General features: G+C 38.9%; 2 protein-coding genes and 1 long non-coding RNA gene across 3 annotated transcripts; 1 reads left to right on the top strand and 2 right to left on the bottom strand.

Annotated features, from left to right (window-relative positions):
• The first annotated feature begins 346 nt into the window (after positions 1-346).
• Positions 347-4,275, top strand: LOC145447356 (coiled-coil domain-containing protein 97-like). Its single transcript, XM_080325774.1, has 5 exons — positions 347-648; positions 1,032-1,443; positions 2,093-2,271; positions 2,614-2,710; positions 3,311-4,275. The coding sequence occupies exons 1-5, from the start codon at positions 594-596 to the stop codon at positions 3,537-3,539; spliced, it is 972 nt and encodes a 323-aa protein (XP_080181900.1). The 5' UTR covers positions 347-593; the 3' UTR covers positions 3,540-4,275.
• Positions 4,276-4,368: 93 nt separating this feature from the next.
• LOC145447354 (uncharacterized) lies at positions 4,369-16,250 on the bottom strand. Its single transcript, XM_080325772.1, has 9 exons — positions 15,444-16,250; positions 15,038-15,215; positions 14,735-14,874; positions 14,556-14,665; positions 6,714-6,852; positions 6,490-6,653; positions 5,013-5,070; positions 4,733-4,952; positions 4,369-4,661 (listed from the first exon to the last, which is right to left on the bottom strand). The coding sequence occupies exons 1-9, from the start codon at positions 15,553-15,555 to the stop codon at positions 4,511-4,513; spliced, it is 1,272 nt and encodes a 423-aa protein (XP_080181898.1). The 5' UTR covers positions 15,556-16,250; the 3' UTR covers positions 4,369-4,510.
• LOC145447064 (uncharacterized) lies at positions 7,527-12,284 on the bottom strand. The gene is made up of 3 exons (XR_013917436.1): positions 11,677-12,284; positions 11,122-11,224; positions 7,527-10,945 (listed from the first exon to the last, which is right to left on the bottom strand). It is a non-coding gene; the product is annotated as an uncharacterized LOC145447064 (long non-coding RNA).

Below are 16,250 nucleotides of genomic sequence, written 5' to 3'. Positions count from 1 at the left end.
CATATTTTGGTACATCACTGGAAAGGTTACCGGATGAAAATAAACTATGTTAACCTATAAATGAATTCGCCATCGGAAGGTCAATTCAATTGGCAAACTTGTCATCAGACAAACAGTTTTTATTAAATAGAATCGCCATCAGCGATGTGATCGTTACAGGCGAAAGCACCCGTGGATTTATGGAGTACAGAGGCAATAACCAGATTTGTTTTAATACCAATTCGATTGTTACATGTTTTAATATGACTGCTAGAACGAGATCTTGGGTAGTATGCTGAGGCAGATGCTATCACGAGGACTCATAAAATTCAGTGTGGTGATCAATACGATAGTGTGCTTTTATCGAAACTTGTAGTCCCGATTTTCAATCTGCTACGCCTGAGTGCGTCGTCAAAATGCACTGCAAATGCAAGCGAAGTGCAAATATGCGAAAGTCGTGAGAAGGCACAGTAACATGCAACAAAAGCAAAAAGATTTTGATCGGTAAATGTTGAGGATTAGACTGCAGTCGCCTAGCATAAGCGTGCATCGTACCCTGTCTGAGGAATTGCAATTTGCCTGTCCATAGCAATAGCATCACGAATCGGTGAAAAATGAGTGAAATCGTCGGGTCGGATCCAGTGGACGATCTCTGTAAAAGATTAGCAGGTATGCATAGAATTTTTATATTGCTATCCTTATCCATAGGTGCAGCTAGTACGTGAATTTGGTGTCGGTGGTCGTCTGGTCCACCACAAATGTTTTATAGTTTTTTTTAAATTACTTTCACTCAGAGAATCATCGCTGCTCACCCTTCATTAGGCGAAACGTACCGATATTCCAGTAGGGCGCAGCTCCACTCTCGTCACACCACCTTTCTAAATTGAAATTGTGACACGAGGAAAATTCCCAGAGGCCATCAAATGCAATCAATTGTGGTAAAGTTACCTTGATTCCATTATTCAATTGGGAGGGGATTTAGCAATATGATGGAATGCCACGTTGCTCTTTCCCCTTATTGTAACCCCGCTTAACAACTGCTCTTTAAACAGGCATGCAAGAAGTGTTTCTGCCAGTAAAGCACTCCGACGGCAGCATTCCAACAATATCAGCAGATCAGAAGCAAAGCTATGAAGAATCTACCGAGAAATCAGTATCACTGAAGAACTACTTTGTTAAAAATCCTCTGAACTTCCTTCGGCGGTACCACAGACACATCAAGCCAAGAGAAATTCATTGCTTTAATGACATATCGGACAATGTGGAAATTGCTTATTACATTCGCAAAATCTGTCAAAACGAAAACCTTGCGTCGAGAACGGAAATGAATTCACAGTACATGTCAAACCAGGTTAAAAATAGAAGGTACAAAGCTCTCCAGCGAATGATTAATGAAGGGGATTACTTCAGCGAAGAGTCTATGAAGAAGCGATGTCCCTATCTTTACGATCACTATATTGGAAGGTAAAAAACTATATTTACAGTCGTTGTTGTAACAGAGAAAGGTTGCATTTGAAACGGAGCCCCGAATTTATAGCAACATACAATTTTCATTGAAAACAGCATTCGAGTATTTTCGACTCTGCCGGCATTGGCTAGTCAACATGTAAGATCCAATTGTCAGAGCATCAGAAGCATAATACAGAAAACTAGAAATCTTTCATATTGATATTGACACTACTTCATTGACCGTAGTCGCTCGAAGCATTATCTACTCATATTTGTTATTTCGTCTTCTAATGCAGCACTTGTTTGCTCGTACATGGAATATGTTTAGATGGCTAAAAATTGAACAGCCGGTCTCTCATTCACTAGAAGCTTTTCTATTGATTCTAATGCAGAATAATAGGAAAATGTCAATAGATTCAGACATAGAAAATCAAAATTATGAACCAAACTCGAGCAAGCATACACAGAACAAGGCGCTCTTTCATTCCCAAAATTCGTCGCCTATATTTTTCTTCAGCATCGGTATAAATAATGTTTACATTTATTTACCAATTGATTTGAATATGGATTCCGTCCGTTTCAAACATGCACGTCAATGAGGAACTAGTAAAGGAATACTGTTCTGAAATGTTTTGATTGAATTCCTTGACACCGGGTGATTTAGATTTCTTACAGATGAAGAGAGAGAAGAAAAGCTTCGCGAGAAATCGTCTGCACATCCATCAAATCTCTCCGAATTCTTTATGGATGTTATTGAACAAAAGCAAGAGTGCGAAGAGCTTCGGAGTGACGAAGAGGAATTTGAGGAGGAAGAGGAAGAAGATGAGGATGAGCAGCAACCAGGTGAGGGACTTACCTTATAGTTCGAGGCACTTTGATAATTATACATCAAGCACACTAGACTTCCACTTTCCAGACCGATCGAAAATTTATCGGTTGTGTAATTATCTTATTGCTCGTTGACAGTAAGTGTGTAACTACCATGTCGATGTACTATCACAGCTTTTTTGTGATACAACGGTTTAAGAATGTGTGCCCCACATTTCTGGTTTGCTTCATCTTATTCACTCAATCCCAAAACTTACCAATATTCACAGAGACTTGAAGTTTCACCAAATTATTTCCTAAAACGTATCTCCATGAGCCCTGTTAAACGTGGGTCAATAGGCATGATGTTTTTTGCAGCTGTCCCAATGATGGAAAAGGCTTACCTAGTCGAAGAATTCAAATCGAGAATGTATCAACGATTCCTGGATGGCTTTGACAAGCATTTCCAGTACGAGTAAGTATGATGCTTGGTTTGATAATACATCCAAGAAATAGTTACAATGTGCCTTAAATGTATCAGCTTCAGTAATTCCTTAGTACTTTCTATAAACCGAACATATCATTGTCGGATACATGGTACAGTGTTTACTACTGCTGACCAGAGAATTTAGATAAATTGCAAGGGATAATTGTATGAAGATTTAGTCAACCCTCTATGCTCGGTTTTCTACGAATATGACTCCCAAAAATTGTTGTTTGAGCTCTGTCTATCATTACTTGGTTGTCAAACTCCTGCCCAGCACATGCCAGGTCGGCATGGTGACTCCTCTTCAAGGCTTTGGAACAGTCGAAAATATTAAATTGCTGCAGCTCCCGAGCTTTCCTATCCTGCATTAGCTCCTGCTCCTGAGCTCATTAATACCTCTCCGCCTGTATGTAAAAGACCGAGGAAGAAGAAGTTATTGCGTTCTGTGTGACGCTTCGATTAGAATATTTTTAATCCTAATTTGGCTCCACTTTTGACTTCGGCTCATATAATCCAGGTTATCAGTAAGTTATCACATATCCTCATACATCAAGTGTTTTCTCTCATTTTCTTCTATCGATCTTGCAGTACCGTGGATTCCAATCCGGAATATGATGACGATACGCAAATAGAGAGAGATGCGGAAGACAATTATTTTGACGACGAGGAACCTGGAAATGAAGTGCAAGAAGAAACGACGGCTAATCATAATGATTCGGAATCCGAAGATGAACTGGACGCATACATGAGACGACTCGAGAATGACTCGTCCGGCAATGCGAAGAAAGAAGGTGACAGAAATGATGAAAAATCGTAACGTATCAGGTCACTGTCTCCAATGCTTAAGGAGAGAAAATTTGCGAACGACCAGCAAGGCGAGATGTGCTAATGGAGACAAAAATCGAAGACAGCTGCCATTCAACAGCGGTATTAAATCCTATACGAAGCTATCAGACGTGCTAATACACGGAGGCATAAATCCTCGAAAATCAGTGCCGCCAACAGAGAGAATGAGTTTAATAGTTTCAAGATTACCGAGTCATGTGTCGCGTTTGCTGGCTCTACTACATCGGAGATGCTCTGATGTGATCACTGGGCAATAACAAAGTACTCCTGCTTTTTGGATTACTCAAGTTTGCCTTGTCTACCTGTTCTACTTTCTCAACTGGTTATGATTTTAGTCTACTTCCACTTCTACTTGACCAGTTTTTAGGCGAAACTACATTTCACACTTTGCATTTTGAGAAGTAGAAGGTAATTTTGCGATGAGTTTACATGGCTTTTATGCCCGGTGTCGCAGAATCTATTTTCGGAGATTCTTTCTATTTTTCTGTCATTCATCATTTTCCTATAGTCGCTTCGATTCATTTTGTTAATTTGAAGAGTTGGCACACGAGTTTAATTGGTAAAAGTATGGGACCCCTTGACCAAATGTCCTTTAAAACTACTTACTGAGTATTTTTCATTCCTGTCATTTTCTACGCTCACTCGAAGTGGTATTGGTAATTATGACTGCTAAATATGATTGAATCGAAATGTACTGCGTTACTCTACTTGAGTAGATTCTGATTACTAAGAACTATTAGGATGTCGATCTTGCAGCTTCGTTTCGATAACTGTTTCCAATATAGTAACAAGTACGACCATTTGCGACTGGAGAGGTATATATTTGACATAAGCATGTGGAAGGTAAATGAAGTATAAGAGTGAAGATGTCGAAATAAATTTCGCGAAGATGCGTCCATTGACTATTCGGGCGTAGAGCGATGGCGAGATATTGCATGAAAGCTACTGATAGACCAGGTAGTCCATGAAAAGATTATCGCGGTTCGGATGGACGGAATAATCCCTTTGTAATATTGTCGGCGTTCTGCCTTCCCACGCGCTGCTCTTTCTGCGAGGACTCAATCCGTAGCTGTATACCTTCCCAGTTTGTACTCTGAAAAGGAAGCTTGTTATTACTCTTGCTCGGGTCATGAGTTAGGCGGCGCGATTGTGTGGATTGCTTACATTGATTCGGCATCCGTTGCAGATAACGGTGTAAGACTTCTTAACCTTGAACTCATACGCGAGTCAATTCTTCCTCTCGGCGTTATGCTCTGCTGACTGCTCGACCGAAATCTACCAGGTTTCTTGCCCGGTGTTGTGGAAGCGCAACGTGGCGATCCGGGAGGTGGCGTTGGAGACGCTATCCCCGAGTCCCCACTCGGTAGTGTTCCGCGACGCGCTCCTACCGAAATGCTCATTGGTTGACCTAGTCGTGATTTCTCTTCCATGTGGTATTACATACCTTTCGATCGGCTCTTGCGTCTTGGGCTTCGGTTGAATACAGCTGCTATTTCAATGTCCTGAAAATTATGATAAATTGTAGATGAAACTGAACTGAAGTTCGAAGAACGTGGTCGACTGGTCGTGTCTGTTCAAGTTGGTACCCTTATTACATGTGTGCGATAAAGCGTAATATTTATAACTGAATATGTAGCCGGCAATATTATTCAAGCAGCTGTGAGACTGCGGTTCATTTGCACCTATTCCCAGCAATATTACGCGCCATCTTAGCGATTGATTTGGCTCTGCGCACGGACGCCGTGGCGTGCATCGACTGCTTGCAAGTTATTTGACAACGGTCAAAGACCCAGTGAATGACGAATAAAAAGCGAATGAACAAGACCAATGCAAAACAATAACCGTCACAATGTCTAGATCAGGGTATTAGGTCGAGGTGTCGACTTTCTATTCATTGCAATAACGCATTGTGTCGTGTGTGTCCCTTTGTACATCGGCCTCCTTCGAGCGGATTTTTCCTCCTTCAAGAAATCGAAAATGGCCTCCGAAGACGCGCAGATACCCTCCTGTATGGCTTCGGCAGCCATGCGATTGTGTAATGTACAAGTACAACTAAAATTCGCCATAAATTACACGAAACTAGAATCTGAACGTTCGATCGGGTCTTTCGGGAGTCAAGTTCTAAAAATGACATTTTATAGTCAACGCAACAGTAGTAGGCCTACGTTAGAGCGGGTCTCTAGGGAGTCGAGTTGGAATTTCTTTTCAGTCAATACAACAGTATTTGCCGTAAGATTTTCAGGTCTGATATTATAGAATTTTGTGATTTTTAGAAAAGTGTCCTCTTTTCCGGGTTTATAAATATGGTAACTAGGGCTGGGCAAAATCGAGTACCTGAGTGATTCGATTCTGAATCACGTATCACGCTTCGAGTATTCGAGTATCACTCATTATGACGTCACAACCGAATGTACTATGTCAAAGTTCAAATGTGTACCTTTCATGCCATCACAAAGAACATAATGCATGTTATCCGTCACATTAAAGATACTTTGGTATTTTTTCGATCATACCGATTTCATTGCACTTCTTGACAATGTTGTGGGATCATCATGACTTCGGAAATGCCTTATTTCCAGTAACGTTCGTAGCTTTGTACTATGTCTTCTATGCTGCAAAACGGCCAATCAAGGTTTCAAGGCTTCCTCAGTGGAAAATATTGCTTCAAAACTATAATTATCGTTACTAAATTAACTTTCAGTTGCGAGGAGCGAATAATTTCAGTACTCGAAAAAATCGTCTTTTACTACTCGACTCGAATCATTAAATTTAATACTCGATTCTGATTCGAGTACTCGAATCATTGTGCCCAGCCCTAAATTGGTAACCTTACTTTTTAGTGGTTAAAAATAATGGGACTGCTGATCATGATGGTTTATAATACGCATATAGGCATACGTTTATACAACGCATATATGTACCTCCTCGGTCGGAAGGGATAAACCTGTATCAAAATCTATCCCCATATCCGTTTCTCTGGCGTTGTCTTCGGGAAATACAGAATTCGAGTCCGAACTTTTGGGCCCATTGGGCATTCTCCAACTTTGCAAACGATGAACCATATCGACAAGCCTTACGACACTTTCTAAAAAAAGTGACTGGTTAGCAAAGATGAAATTTAGTGCACGCCCAATGGCTTATATACCCGCTATTTCAGCCCGATTAATGTTCATCAGTCCAACCAGTAAATCATTCAGGACTCCTTCCCTGTCGTCCCTGTGTCCGCTCCAAAGCAAAAGCGAATGGAGTGCTTGGTTCACCAGCAATCTGTTTTGTCTCCTGGCCTGTGTTCATATTTTAAAAAGTAATGAACTTAAAGTCACAGCATTACACAAATGGTGTAACTGAATGTTTCCGAAACATTCACAGAATTTACGGTCGGCGGTCATCATCAGAACACCTATTCCGTACCAATTATATATATCTACTAGTCCTACATGCTACAACTATGTTGGACCGACGACGATTTCGAGGGTTCCAGCAACTCTACATCGTATACGCCGACTGTATTTGGTGCTAATCGTCCGTAAGCTCATTACTACATATTTTTTGGCAGTATTTATACTAGGGTTACCATATTTCAGCAACCCAAATTCCGGACACTCTTTAGCGCCCACTAGTGGATTTAAAAATGAGTTATGACGTCACGCTAGCGAAGATTTGCTCATACACCAGAGGTATGGTCACGATCCGGTTCAGGAGTATGTGGCTGTGTGTTGTGTAACCGGGACCGAAACCACATGTTTTCAGCCCCTTCCCGCCCAAATAAACAATGATTTTGAGCCCACATTATAAGGTAATCGATGCAACTTATGGGTGGGGGTCTTGCTGTATGAATATGGTTTCTATATGCATCTGGTCGTTAAATTATTTGAATGAATTCTGTGTATAATATTGATCGTTCAATATATTACTACACTCTAAATTCGAACGCGTGCAGAGGAACGCAAACTTACACGCCAAATCCGGTTTTTTTTTTTAACTACCACACAACGTGCTGGAGCCGATGTGTGCCTGGCTATCCTGTGTTTAGTGGTGGTGTGTTCATGTTGACTGGTGCAGAGCTCGAAATTAATACCAGCCATCCATGAATTTTTACTCAGCTTAGGCTCAAAAAAGATTTTATTGCAACGAAAAATCAATACAGAACATTCATTTGCAGACGAAAATGTGTGAATTTCTAGCTTGCACAATTGAAAAACTTAAGCTTTTCCAAATAGAAATAAGAACTACAGCTACAAAGTTATCATAAATTAGATTCTAATTAGAGCAAAGAAACGTTTCACTAATTGGTGTAGAATTAGAATTATAGCGACACAGTTGTTTTTGCAAATTAGAATCTAATTAGAGAAAAAAAGCATTTCACAAATTGGTGTGGAAATAGAATTATAGCGACACAGTTGCAACCACAAATTACATTTGAATCAGAGCAAAGAAACATTTCACAAATTGGGATAGAATTAGAATCATAGCGACACAGTTGGTATCACAAATTAGATTCTAATTAAAGCAAAAAACATTTCAAAAATTGGAGTAGAATTACAATCCTAGCGACACGGTTGTTTTAACAAATTACTTTCTAATTAGAGCAAAGAAACATTTCACAAATTGGTATGGAATTAGAATTATAGCGACCTGTTGCAGCCACAAATTACATTTGAATCAAAGCAAAGAAGCATTTCAAAAATTGGAGTAGAATTACAATCATAGCAACACAGTTGTTTTCACAAATTAGATTCTAATTAGTGCAAAAAAATATTTCCCAAATTGGAGTAGAATTAAAGTCATAGCGACACAGTTGTTATCACAAATTAGATTCTAGTTGGTGCAAAAAACATTTCATAAATTGGAGTAGAGTTAGAATCATAGCGACACAGTTCTTATCACAAATTAGATTCTAATTAGATCAAAAATACAGTTCCCAAATTGAAGTAGAATTAAAATCATAGCGACACAGTTGTTATCACAAATTAGATTCTAATTAGATCAAAAAAACATTTCCCAAATTGGAGTAGAATTAGAATCATAGCGACACAGTTGTTATCACAAATTAGATTCTAATAAGAGCAAAAAACATTTCAAAAATAGGAGTAGAATTACAATCATAGCAACAAAGTTGTTTTCACAAATTAGATTCTAATTAACGCAAAAATATTTCCCAAATTTGAGTAGAATTAGAATCATAGCGACACAGTTGTTATCACAAATTAGATTCTAATTAAAGCAAAAAAACATTTCAAAAATTGGAATAGAATTAGAATTATGGTAACACAGTTGTTTTCACAAATTAGATTCTAATTAGATCAAAAGAACATTTCCCAAATTGGAGTAGAATTAGAATTATAGCGACACAGTTGTTATCACAAATTCGATTCGAATCAGAGCAAAGTAACATTTGAAAAATTGGAGTAGAATCAGAATAATTACTGCAGTATATTTTCTGAATTAGACTAGAATCCAATTAGAGGTAGTTTTTATTTCAAATTAGAGTAGAATTTGAAATATAGCTATACGGTAGTTGTTTTCTAAATTAGATTCGATTGAGAGCAAAGAAACATTTCACAAATTAGAGTAGCATCACAATTTATAGCTACACAACTTTTTCCAAATTAGAGTAAAATTAGATTTGTAGCTTTTTCGAAATTAGAGTGGGATCAGAATTATAGTAACAGTTTTTTTCAAATTATAGAGTAGAATTAGAACTATAGCTACACTTTTTTTTTCAAATTAGAGTACAATTAGAATTATAGGATCAGTTGTTTTCACAAATTAGATTCGAATGAGAGAGACGAAGCACTTCATGAATTAAAGCAGAATTATAATTATAGCTAGTTTTTTTTCAAAATTAGAGTATAATCAGAATTTTAGCTACACATTTTTTTTTCACTCTAATTAGACAACTAGACTAGTACTAGAATTGTATAGTTGTCCAAGTCAGCAAACGAAATCAAAATCATTACTGGGATTTCTGGAATCTGCTCATAAAACAGAGAAGCTTGTTGGATTGAAACCCAAATTTTTGTCTCCAATCAGGACATACTGTAAAATTGACAGTATCTGGAAAACTTTTGGATATGCGGGGTCACAAACATAATAACACGCGAGAAGATCCAGCACCATCTTAAATGGTTTCGCTTTATTGTGAGACGATCCCTTTATGCGGATGCCATTCGCCACGATCCATGACTGCAGGTCACCATTTTCATGGTGCGCTAGTACGAGATGTCGAGGACTCAGCTTTGTGGCCGTTAATTCGACTGAATGGGCCTGGAATTGAAAGAAATATGTTAAGTAAAATTATATTGCCAATAATCCATGTGTGAATCGAAAGCACAAGATTTAGATTATGCAGAATTCTCTTTATGCGACTTCTGGATAATGCATATTGAATAAAAATAGAGCTGAATAGGTCAATATAGGTTTTTGCCAATATGGTTTAACAAGCTTAACTCATGGAAACAAGTGATAGCAAATTCTGTCGTCACGACATGCTGTCTAGTCGTTGACATGTATGGGTTTTTCGACATAATCATAAGTTTACTAACCTTTAATGATCCATTCAGATTTGATCAGTATACCATCATACAGGTTCCTTTTGGAACGGCACAAGTATTATGTTCACATTCACTGATTCTATGCACTATATCCATGGTAGCCATCCTCATGGACTCGTAGTCAGGAAAACCAAAAATTACATTAGCAGCAGAAATGATTTTCCGTGGCGTGGGACGAAAACGAATTTACACCAGTTTATTCTAACTTAGATTTATAGCCCTATCAAAAATAATGATGTAATTGAAAAGCATTTAAAAATCATTTATTTTTGGAGCCTTCTTTCAGTTCGAGTGTTTATTGCACCGTCATAACGTAAACAGCGTCAATCAAAACATAGGCCTACCATATTTTCAGCACCCAAAAACAAAATGTGGCACACGTCTGAGCTCAACAGACCCCGAATTAGAACACATGTTTGTGGCGCCACTTGGAAATTAACAGACCCCCGAATTAGAACCAACTCAACATGCGCGCATGGTTAAGCCATAAAATTTTCAAACAACTAGCTGTACTTTTGTGACGGTCTGTTAAGTTCAAACTTGTGCCAGATAGTGGCATGCAAAACATCCAAGGTGTTACGGAAAACGCCGAACATTGTTTGCCGAAAAATCAGGACAAGAGTCAAAATCAGTACAAATCTGACAAATCAGGACGTTATGGTACATCTATGTTCATTGTTCACACAGTTCCAGGTTAATCAAGCAGCAAATCCTACAACTCACCTTATAAAGCGTTATCGCCCTCAAATCCTGTTGAGATTCTCTTTTCAGTTACTGCATTTCGTAACTCCCTCAGGAGCATAACCGCAGCGGCTTGTTTTCCCTACAAATAAATATAAAGTAGAAGATTTGGTTGAAGGATATTCCACTTATTGCATTCCGGTTGATATGAAGGCAAGAGTTCTGACACAACAATATTTAATATATAAAATTGCAACAAAAATGAACAGGATTATCCCAATTAATGAATTCATTCTAGAATAGTTAAATAATACTAACCTCTTCATCTGTCTCTAGCTCTACTCCAAATATTTCGTCAGGAGTATAGTAAGTATTTCGCTTCAACACTCCTCGGAACGAACATTTGAAACCCCGCTCTGATCTATTACAAAGGCAAAGTGTTACTATAAAAGCAGCTATGTAGTGAGCTAAGCATGCACATTGCACACACACTTCTATGTGTTATATAGAGGGAACTTGATATGAATATAATAAGATTTATTTCACTGGATAATATTAACAATAATTATTATAATAGGTTCATGAATGAAATATCATGTTTTCAAACAATGAAAATGTCATGTAATTGGAAAAACAAGTGAGTCAACTGCAAAGCAAGATCTATATAACTTGGTCAAGAATTCTAGTTGTAAACCCATATTGCATCAAGTTAGAGGATTAACTGACATTCTGAAACTCAGTTTCGATGCTACTGCAAGTTGATCTAAAAGGCAATCTACCAATATTTCTCACACTGCCGCTTGCTGTAAGACCCTCTTGACAACATACCGGTAATCATAACATATCGCATGTTGATATTCTTGAACGAATTACCTTCAATTATTAAAGCAATGTGTTCTCTCGTAATGCCGTACGCAATCAACATCTTCTTTATTCCTTCCGCTATGATGAGATTAGCGACACGTTCAACCACATCCACAAAGTCAATGTACTGCGACCTGTCGCTCCATTTAAATTTGACCCTTTGACCGTGACTGAGTTTCCGCCGTTACCGAGAGATGTGAAGCGTGAATGAGAGAGAGAGAGAGAGAGAGAGAGAGAGAGAGAGAGGGATAGCAATAGAGAAATACAGAGATGTTTATTCAGTCAACAGTCAAAAGCAGAATGCACTGATAATAGCCAGGTAAAACTAACGATTACTAAACAACGTACTTCAAAATTACATGGTCATGACAATGATTGATTGATTGATTGATTTCTTCATTGCTATACTGCTGATATACCAATGAGCAATAATGAGGAAACGCAATATAATGGAAGTCATAGTCAAGTCAGACAATCATGTGGTTGTAACAATGATGTACATAATTGGGTTGAAATGATCAATTTCTTCTGCCAGTTTGGTAGGTAAATAAAATGAGATGAGAAACGTTCACAAAATCTAGTAAATACAAGAAAGCGACACACTAAAATAATGGAGCGACATTGATGAAACAGCAGTCCACTTCATGGCTCCTGAGCAATGTGCCCTTATAGGTACGCATGTGTGCAATTGATTTGAGCTGACACGGTCTCTGCTCACATAAATTATAAGTTGCGCACAAAAAATCCGAAGAGATGACCTTTTTTTAGTGGTTACGCACTGTTGTCCAAGGGACCGCGCAGTGAATAGGTGAGCGCTTGCTGCAGACTCGTCGAAATTAGAGGTAACATTGCTTCTGAGCTATATGTAAACGGGGCTAAAAGCACGCATTACTTACACGAAAGTCGTTATTACCGTTCAACATCTATTATAGAAATGCTGCATCATTTGAGAATCTATATCTTGCAGCTTAATTCCTCCCCTGCAAATAACCCAGCGGGAGCAAACGGATCCCAGGGTCATTGGGTTTACCGACGACGTCATGATCGGTACACGAGTGTACCGTACCTTACCCTGGATGATCTGGTCATTTACCAGTGACATTACGATTACATTTCAGCAGCGTTTCCAGCGTCGACCTCACAATCCCTCTCAATCTTTTTGATCTCACAACTCGTGCGGCGACTTACCGGACTATTATAATGTATACGTAAACTCTTTCATAGTGATCAAAGCCGGCGACAGATGATAAGATGAGAGCAGAAGCACATATTTCGTAACTTTATCTGATGAAGTGTGGACTTGCACATATTATGTTACGTTAATGTCCTACCGATAAGATTGTTTATCAGCCTTATGCCGGTGCGCACCACGGAGCTTTATAAACACCCCACATTCAGTGGTTTCCAACCTTTTATGGTCGCGACTCCACCTCCAATTTGAAAATGTGCCGTGTAGCACGGATCAAAATTAGACGAGCTGATTACTAAAATAAGTCAGCACCTTTGCCCAGACTGACTCACGGGCTATTGTGGAAGCTGATTACGTTCAACATATTCGCAAACCCTAGAATAAAGGCAAGCGACCCCCGTTTTGAACCACTATCTTTGAATAAAGCATTTACACGGCCTTAACGATCTCTAGGAATATACCGTTCTCCTATAATTGCGATTGCAATTAGGCTTATTCCAGTAAATGAATATTTTTATATTTTATGGCAGTTTTCGCGAGGGTGGTAGTCTCCATATTGAAATCAATAAATAAGATAGTAAATCGCGCGCAGCGCGAAGAAAAATATCATGCATCAGCATAAATATTCCCAAAACATATTGTTTTTATGCTGATTCACGAAAAAATTATGAGCCTACGTCAAAATTCCGGACATTTGGCATATTATAGAAATTCCTCCCGGACGCTAGTTTCAACAGTGAAATTCCGGACATGTCCGGGAAATTCCGGACGTATGGCAACCCTAACAGTAATGGCATACAACGTTTGAAAAAAATGCAATTTTTAAAAAGGCACTGCTGAAAACATGGTTTAAACCAGGGGTCTCACTTTCCCACTGGGTCGCTTCCTATTCTCTGGGGTCGGGGAGACGAAAATTAAATACCAATGAAGAATGCTAATATAGCGGATGCTATCGGCGGCTCATTTCTGAATATTTTGGTTCATATTTCAAAATAGAAGGAAAAGCTAATGCGAACCCGGCAAATACGGTACCAGATCAGTCGAAACGCCATTTAAAGCGCCACCTACTATAACGCAAGGTTGGTTTCTGGTCATTAGTATGAACATTAAAGTGTCGGGAGCATATAAACCAATAGGACGGTTATGTTTCCTTCTGGGAAAATTACAAGCGACCGGTAGTGCTATGTGTTAACAATATAATACATACACAAGACACGCGTAATAATCACGTAAATAAGCCCGTAGTACTCAGCACCCCAGATTGAGAGGTGGGGTGGCGAAACATTTTCAAATCAAAATTTGGGGTCGTGACCAATGTTCCCTCAAATTTTTGACGAGTCTTCGCACACTCACCGACTCACTGCGCATACCCTTGGACGACAGTGCGTAACGACTAAACAGAAGGTCATCACTTCGGATTTTTTGTGAGCAACTTGGATTTTCTGTGCGCAGAAACCGTGTCCGCACTGAGCATTTGCGCACGTGCGGAGCTTAAAGGGAACAATGGTCGCGACCATAAAAAGTTTGGTAAACCCTGATTCAAACAGAGTGTTTTAAAACACCATTTTTTTTAAATGCAACCCTATAACCACACTGCACGTGCACATGCACATGCACACTGCACAGTCATCACGTATCGCTATAGTAATTTCGGTCGTATGGGCGGCGGCGATTTATACTATATTCCACGGATACTTACAATTTCGATTTTGTCAACCGGAAGTCCGAGGATTCTCGGAAGAGCTGACCATCCCGCAGGCATTATTTTTGTAAGATCATGACAAACGATCTTGAAAATGTCCAACAAATCTGTAAATGTATTTCGGCAAATATACATGAGGTATTCACGATGAATGTGTATTTTTAAATATTTCAAACCTCTCACAATAGCTGGGTTGAATTGCATTTCTATCATGTCGGCTAAATATCCTTGCCACGCCCCGTGTCTAGATCTCAAAGCATCAATGAAGGCGTAAAACCCTTCTTGGCCACGCGTCATTATTATACGCAGGAATGCCCTGATCAAAATAAATATCGTGAACTAAAACGGTTTTCACAACATGCGTGTGTTGGGTATATACAAGAATCCAGATTCTTACATGTGATCAATTGAATATAGGGGACTGTGGTGAGGGCCCATGCACTGACAATACGATCTATCAGACGCAAAATTTTACTTACGGATTCATCTCTAAATCAGTTTGTCTATTGTGCTGAATGACGACGACATCTTGCCAGTGTAGAATACCTTTACCAATCAAGAAGTGCAAAAGCTTCGACGGTTTCGCAATATTAATTTCTTGCAGTAGTATTGGGTACAGAAGATGAAGCGATACGCGTTGACCTTTTCGCATAGGCTCTGAGAGTGGATTTCGGTAGTTTCTTAGTTTGGTCAGCGGTCAATAAAATACGCGCGGATAAATGCTAATAGTCAAAAGTAGTAAAGAGAATTCTGATTTAAGCTTAAAGCCGTGATCGTAACTAACTTCATGACACTGCGACAGCCTACGGAGCTGTCCAGTTATCGACAAAAAACGCCAGCTACCCAGGCAAAATTAAGCTTAGAAGTTTCATATAGGCCACTTACGCATATCCATCCATTCCATCCATGGCAATTTCTCGAAGTCCAAGAACCAATCGTTTCTTCGATATGTGCCGTTTTTTGTCTGAGACACTCGTCGACGAATTGACTTGTACATTTCAACTGTTTCTAGCTACGCCGATCTTCATATACCATATACAGACCCACGCACTATATTATAGTAGGCCTAGAGGAAATGACATTTTTCTCAATATTTCCTTCGTACTGCGGAACCAGTTCTCAATCTTGGCCGCGTTCAACTGTAGTCTTTATGATATCAGCAATTTAATTGCACCAATAATTGTATATCTATACTGACGGTTATATACAGAAGATGTATGTTGACTAGTTAGCGTTGCAGCAATAACTATTAAGCTTGTCTTAATTGTATTCATAATTCGTAATGTATCTTACTTAATTCGCTATTTAGCTTTAGGCCTGTCTTATGTGCATAGCGCACTCAAATTTGAAATCCATGTGTAATTGTGTATCTGTCTCGATTCCTAGACCACAATCGAATCGCCGATCGATCATGCGTGCTGTCATTTTCTCGCAACCCCGTTTCTGAATCATCCACACACTATACATTCATCAAAAACATTCACGGACTTTGCATAGCTTCGGAGAAAATGTTATATATAATTCTTAACATCACAGTATATCTTTCAAATACTCCATGATAATGATCCCATGCCTTTATAATCCTTGAAATTTTGGTACAAATATTATATTTTACTGAAGCTCTATATCCACAGAAACCCGGAGTAACATTAACTTTCTTTCCCGCACTTACACACCACTTGAATTAGATAA

This window comes from Botryllus schlosseri, chromosome 9 (genome assembly GCF_051294905.1).
Source record: "Botryllus schlosseri isolate E-star chromosome 9, Bs_hap1, whole genome shotgun sequence".
Classification (NCBI taxonomy): domain Eukaryota; kingdom Metazoa; phylum Chordata; class Ascidiacea; order Stolidobranchia; family Styelidae; genus Botryllus; species Botryllus schlosseri.
Note: the sequence above shows the minus strand (reverse complement) of the source record. Positions and strands in the feature narration are given on the sequence as shown.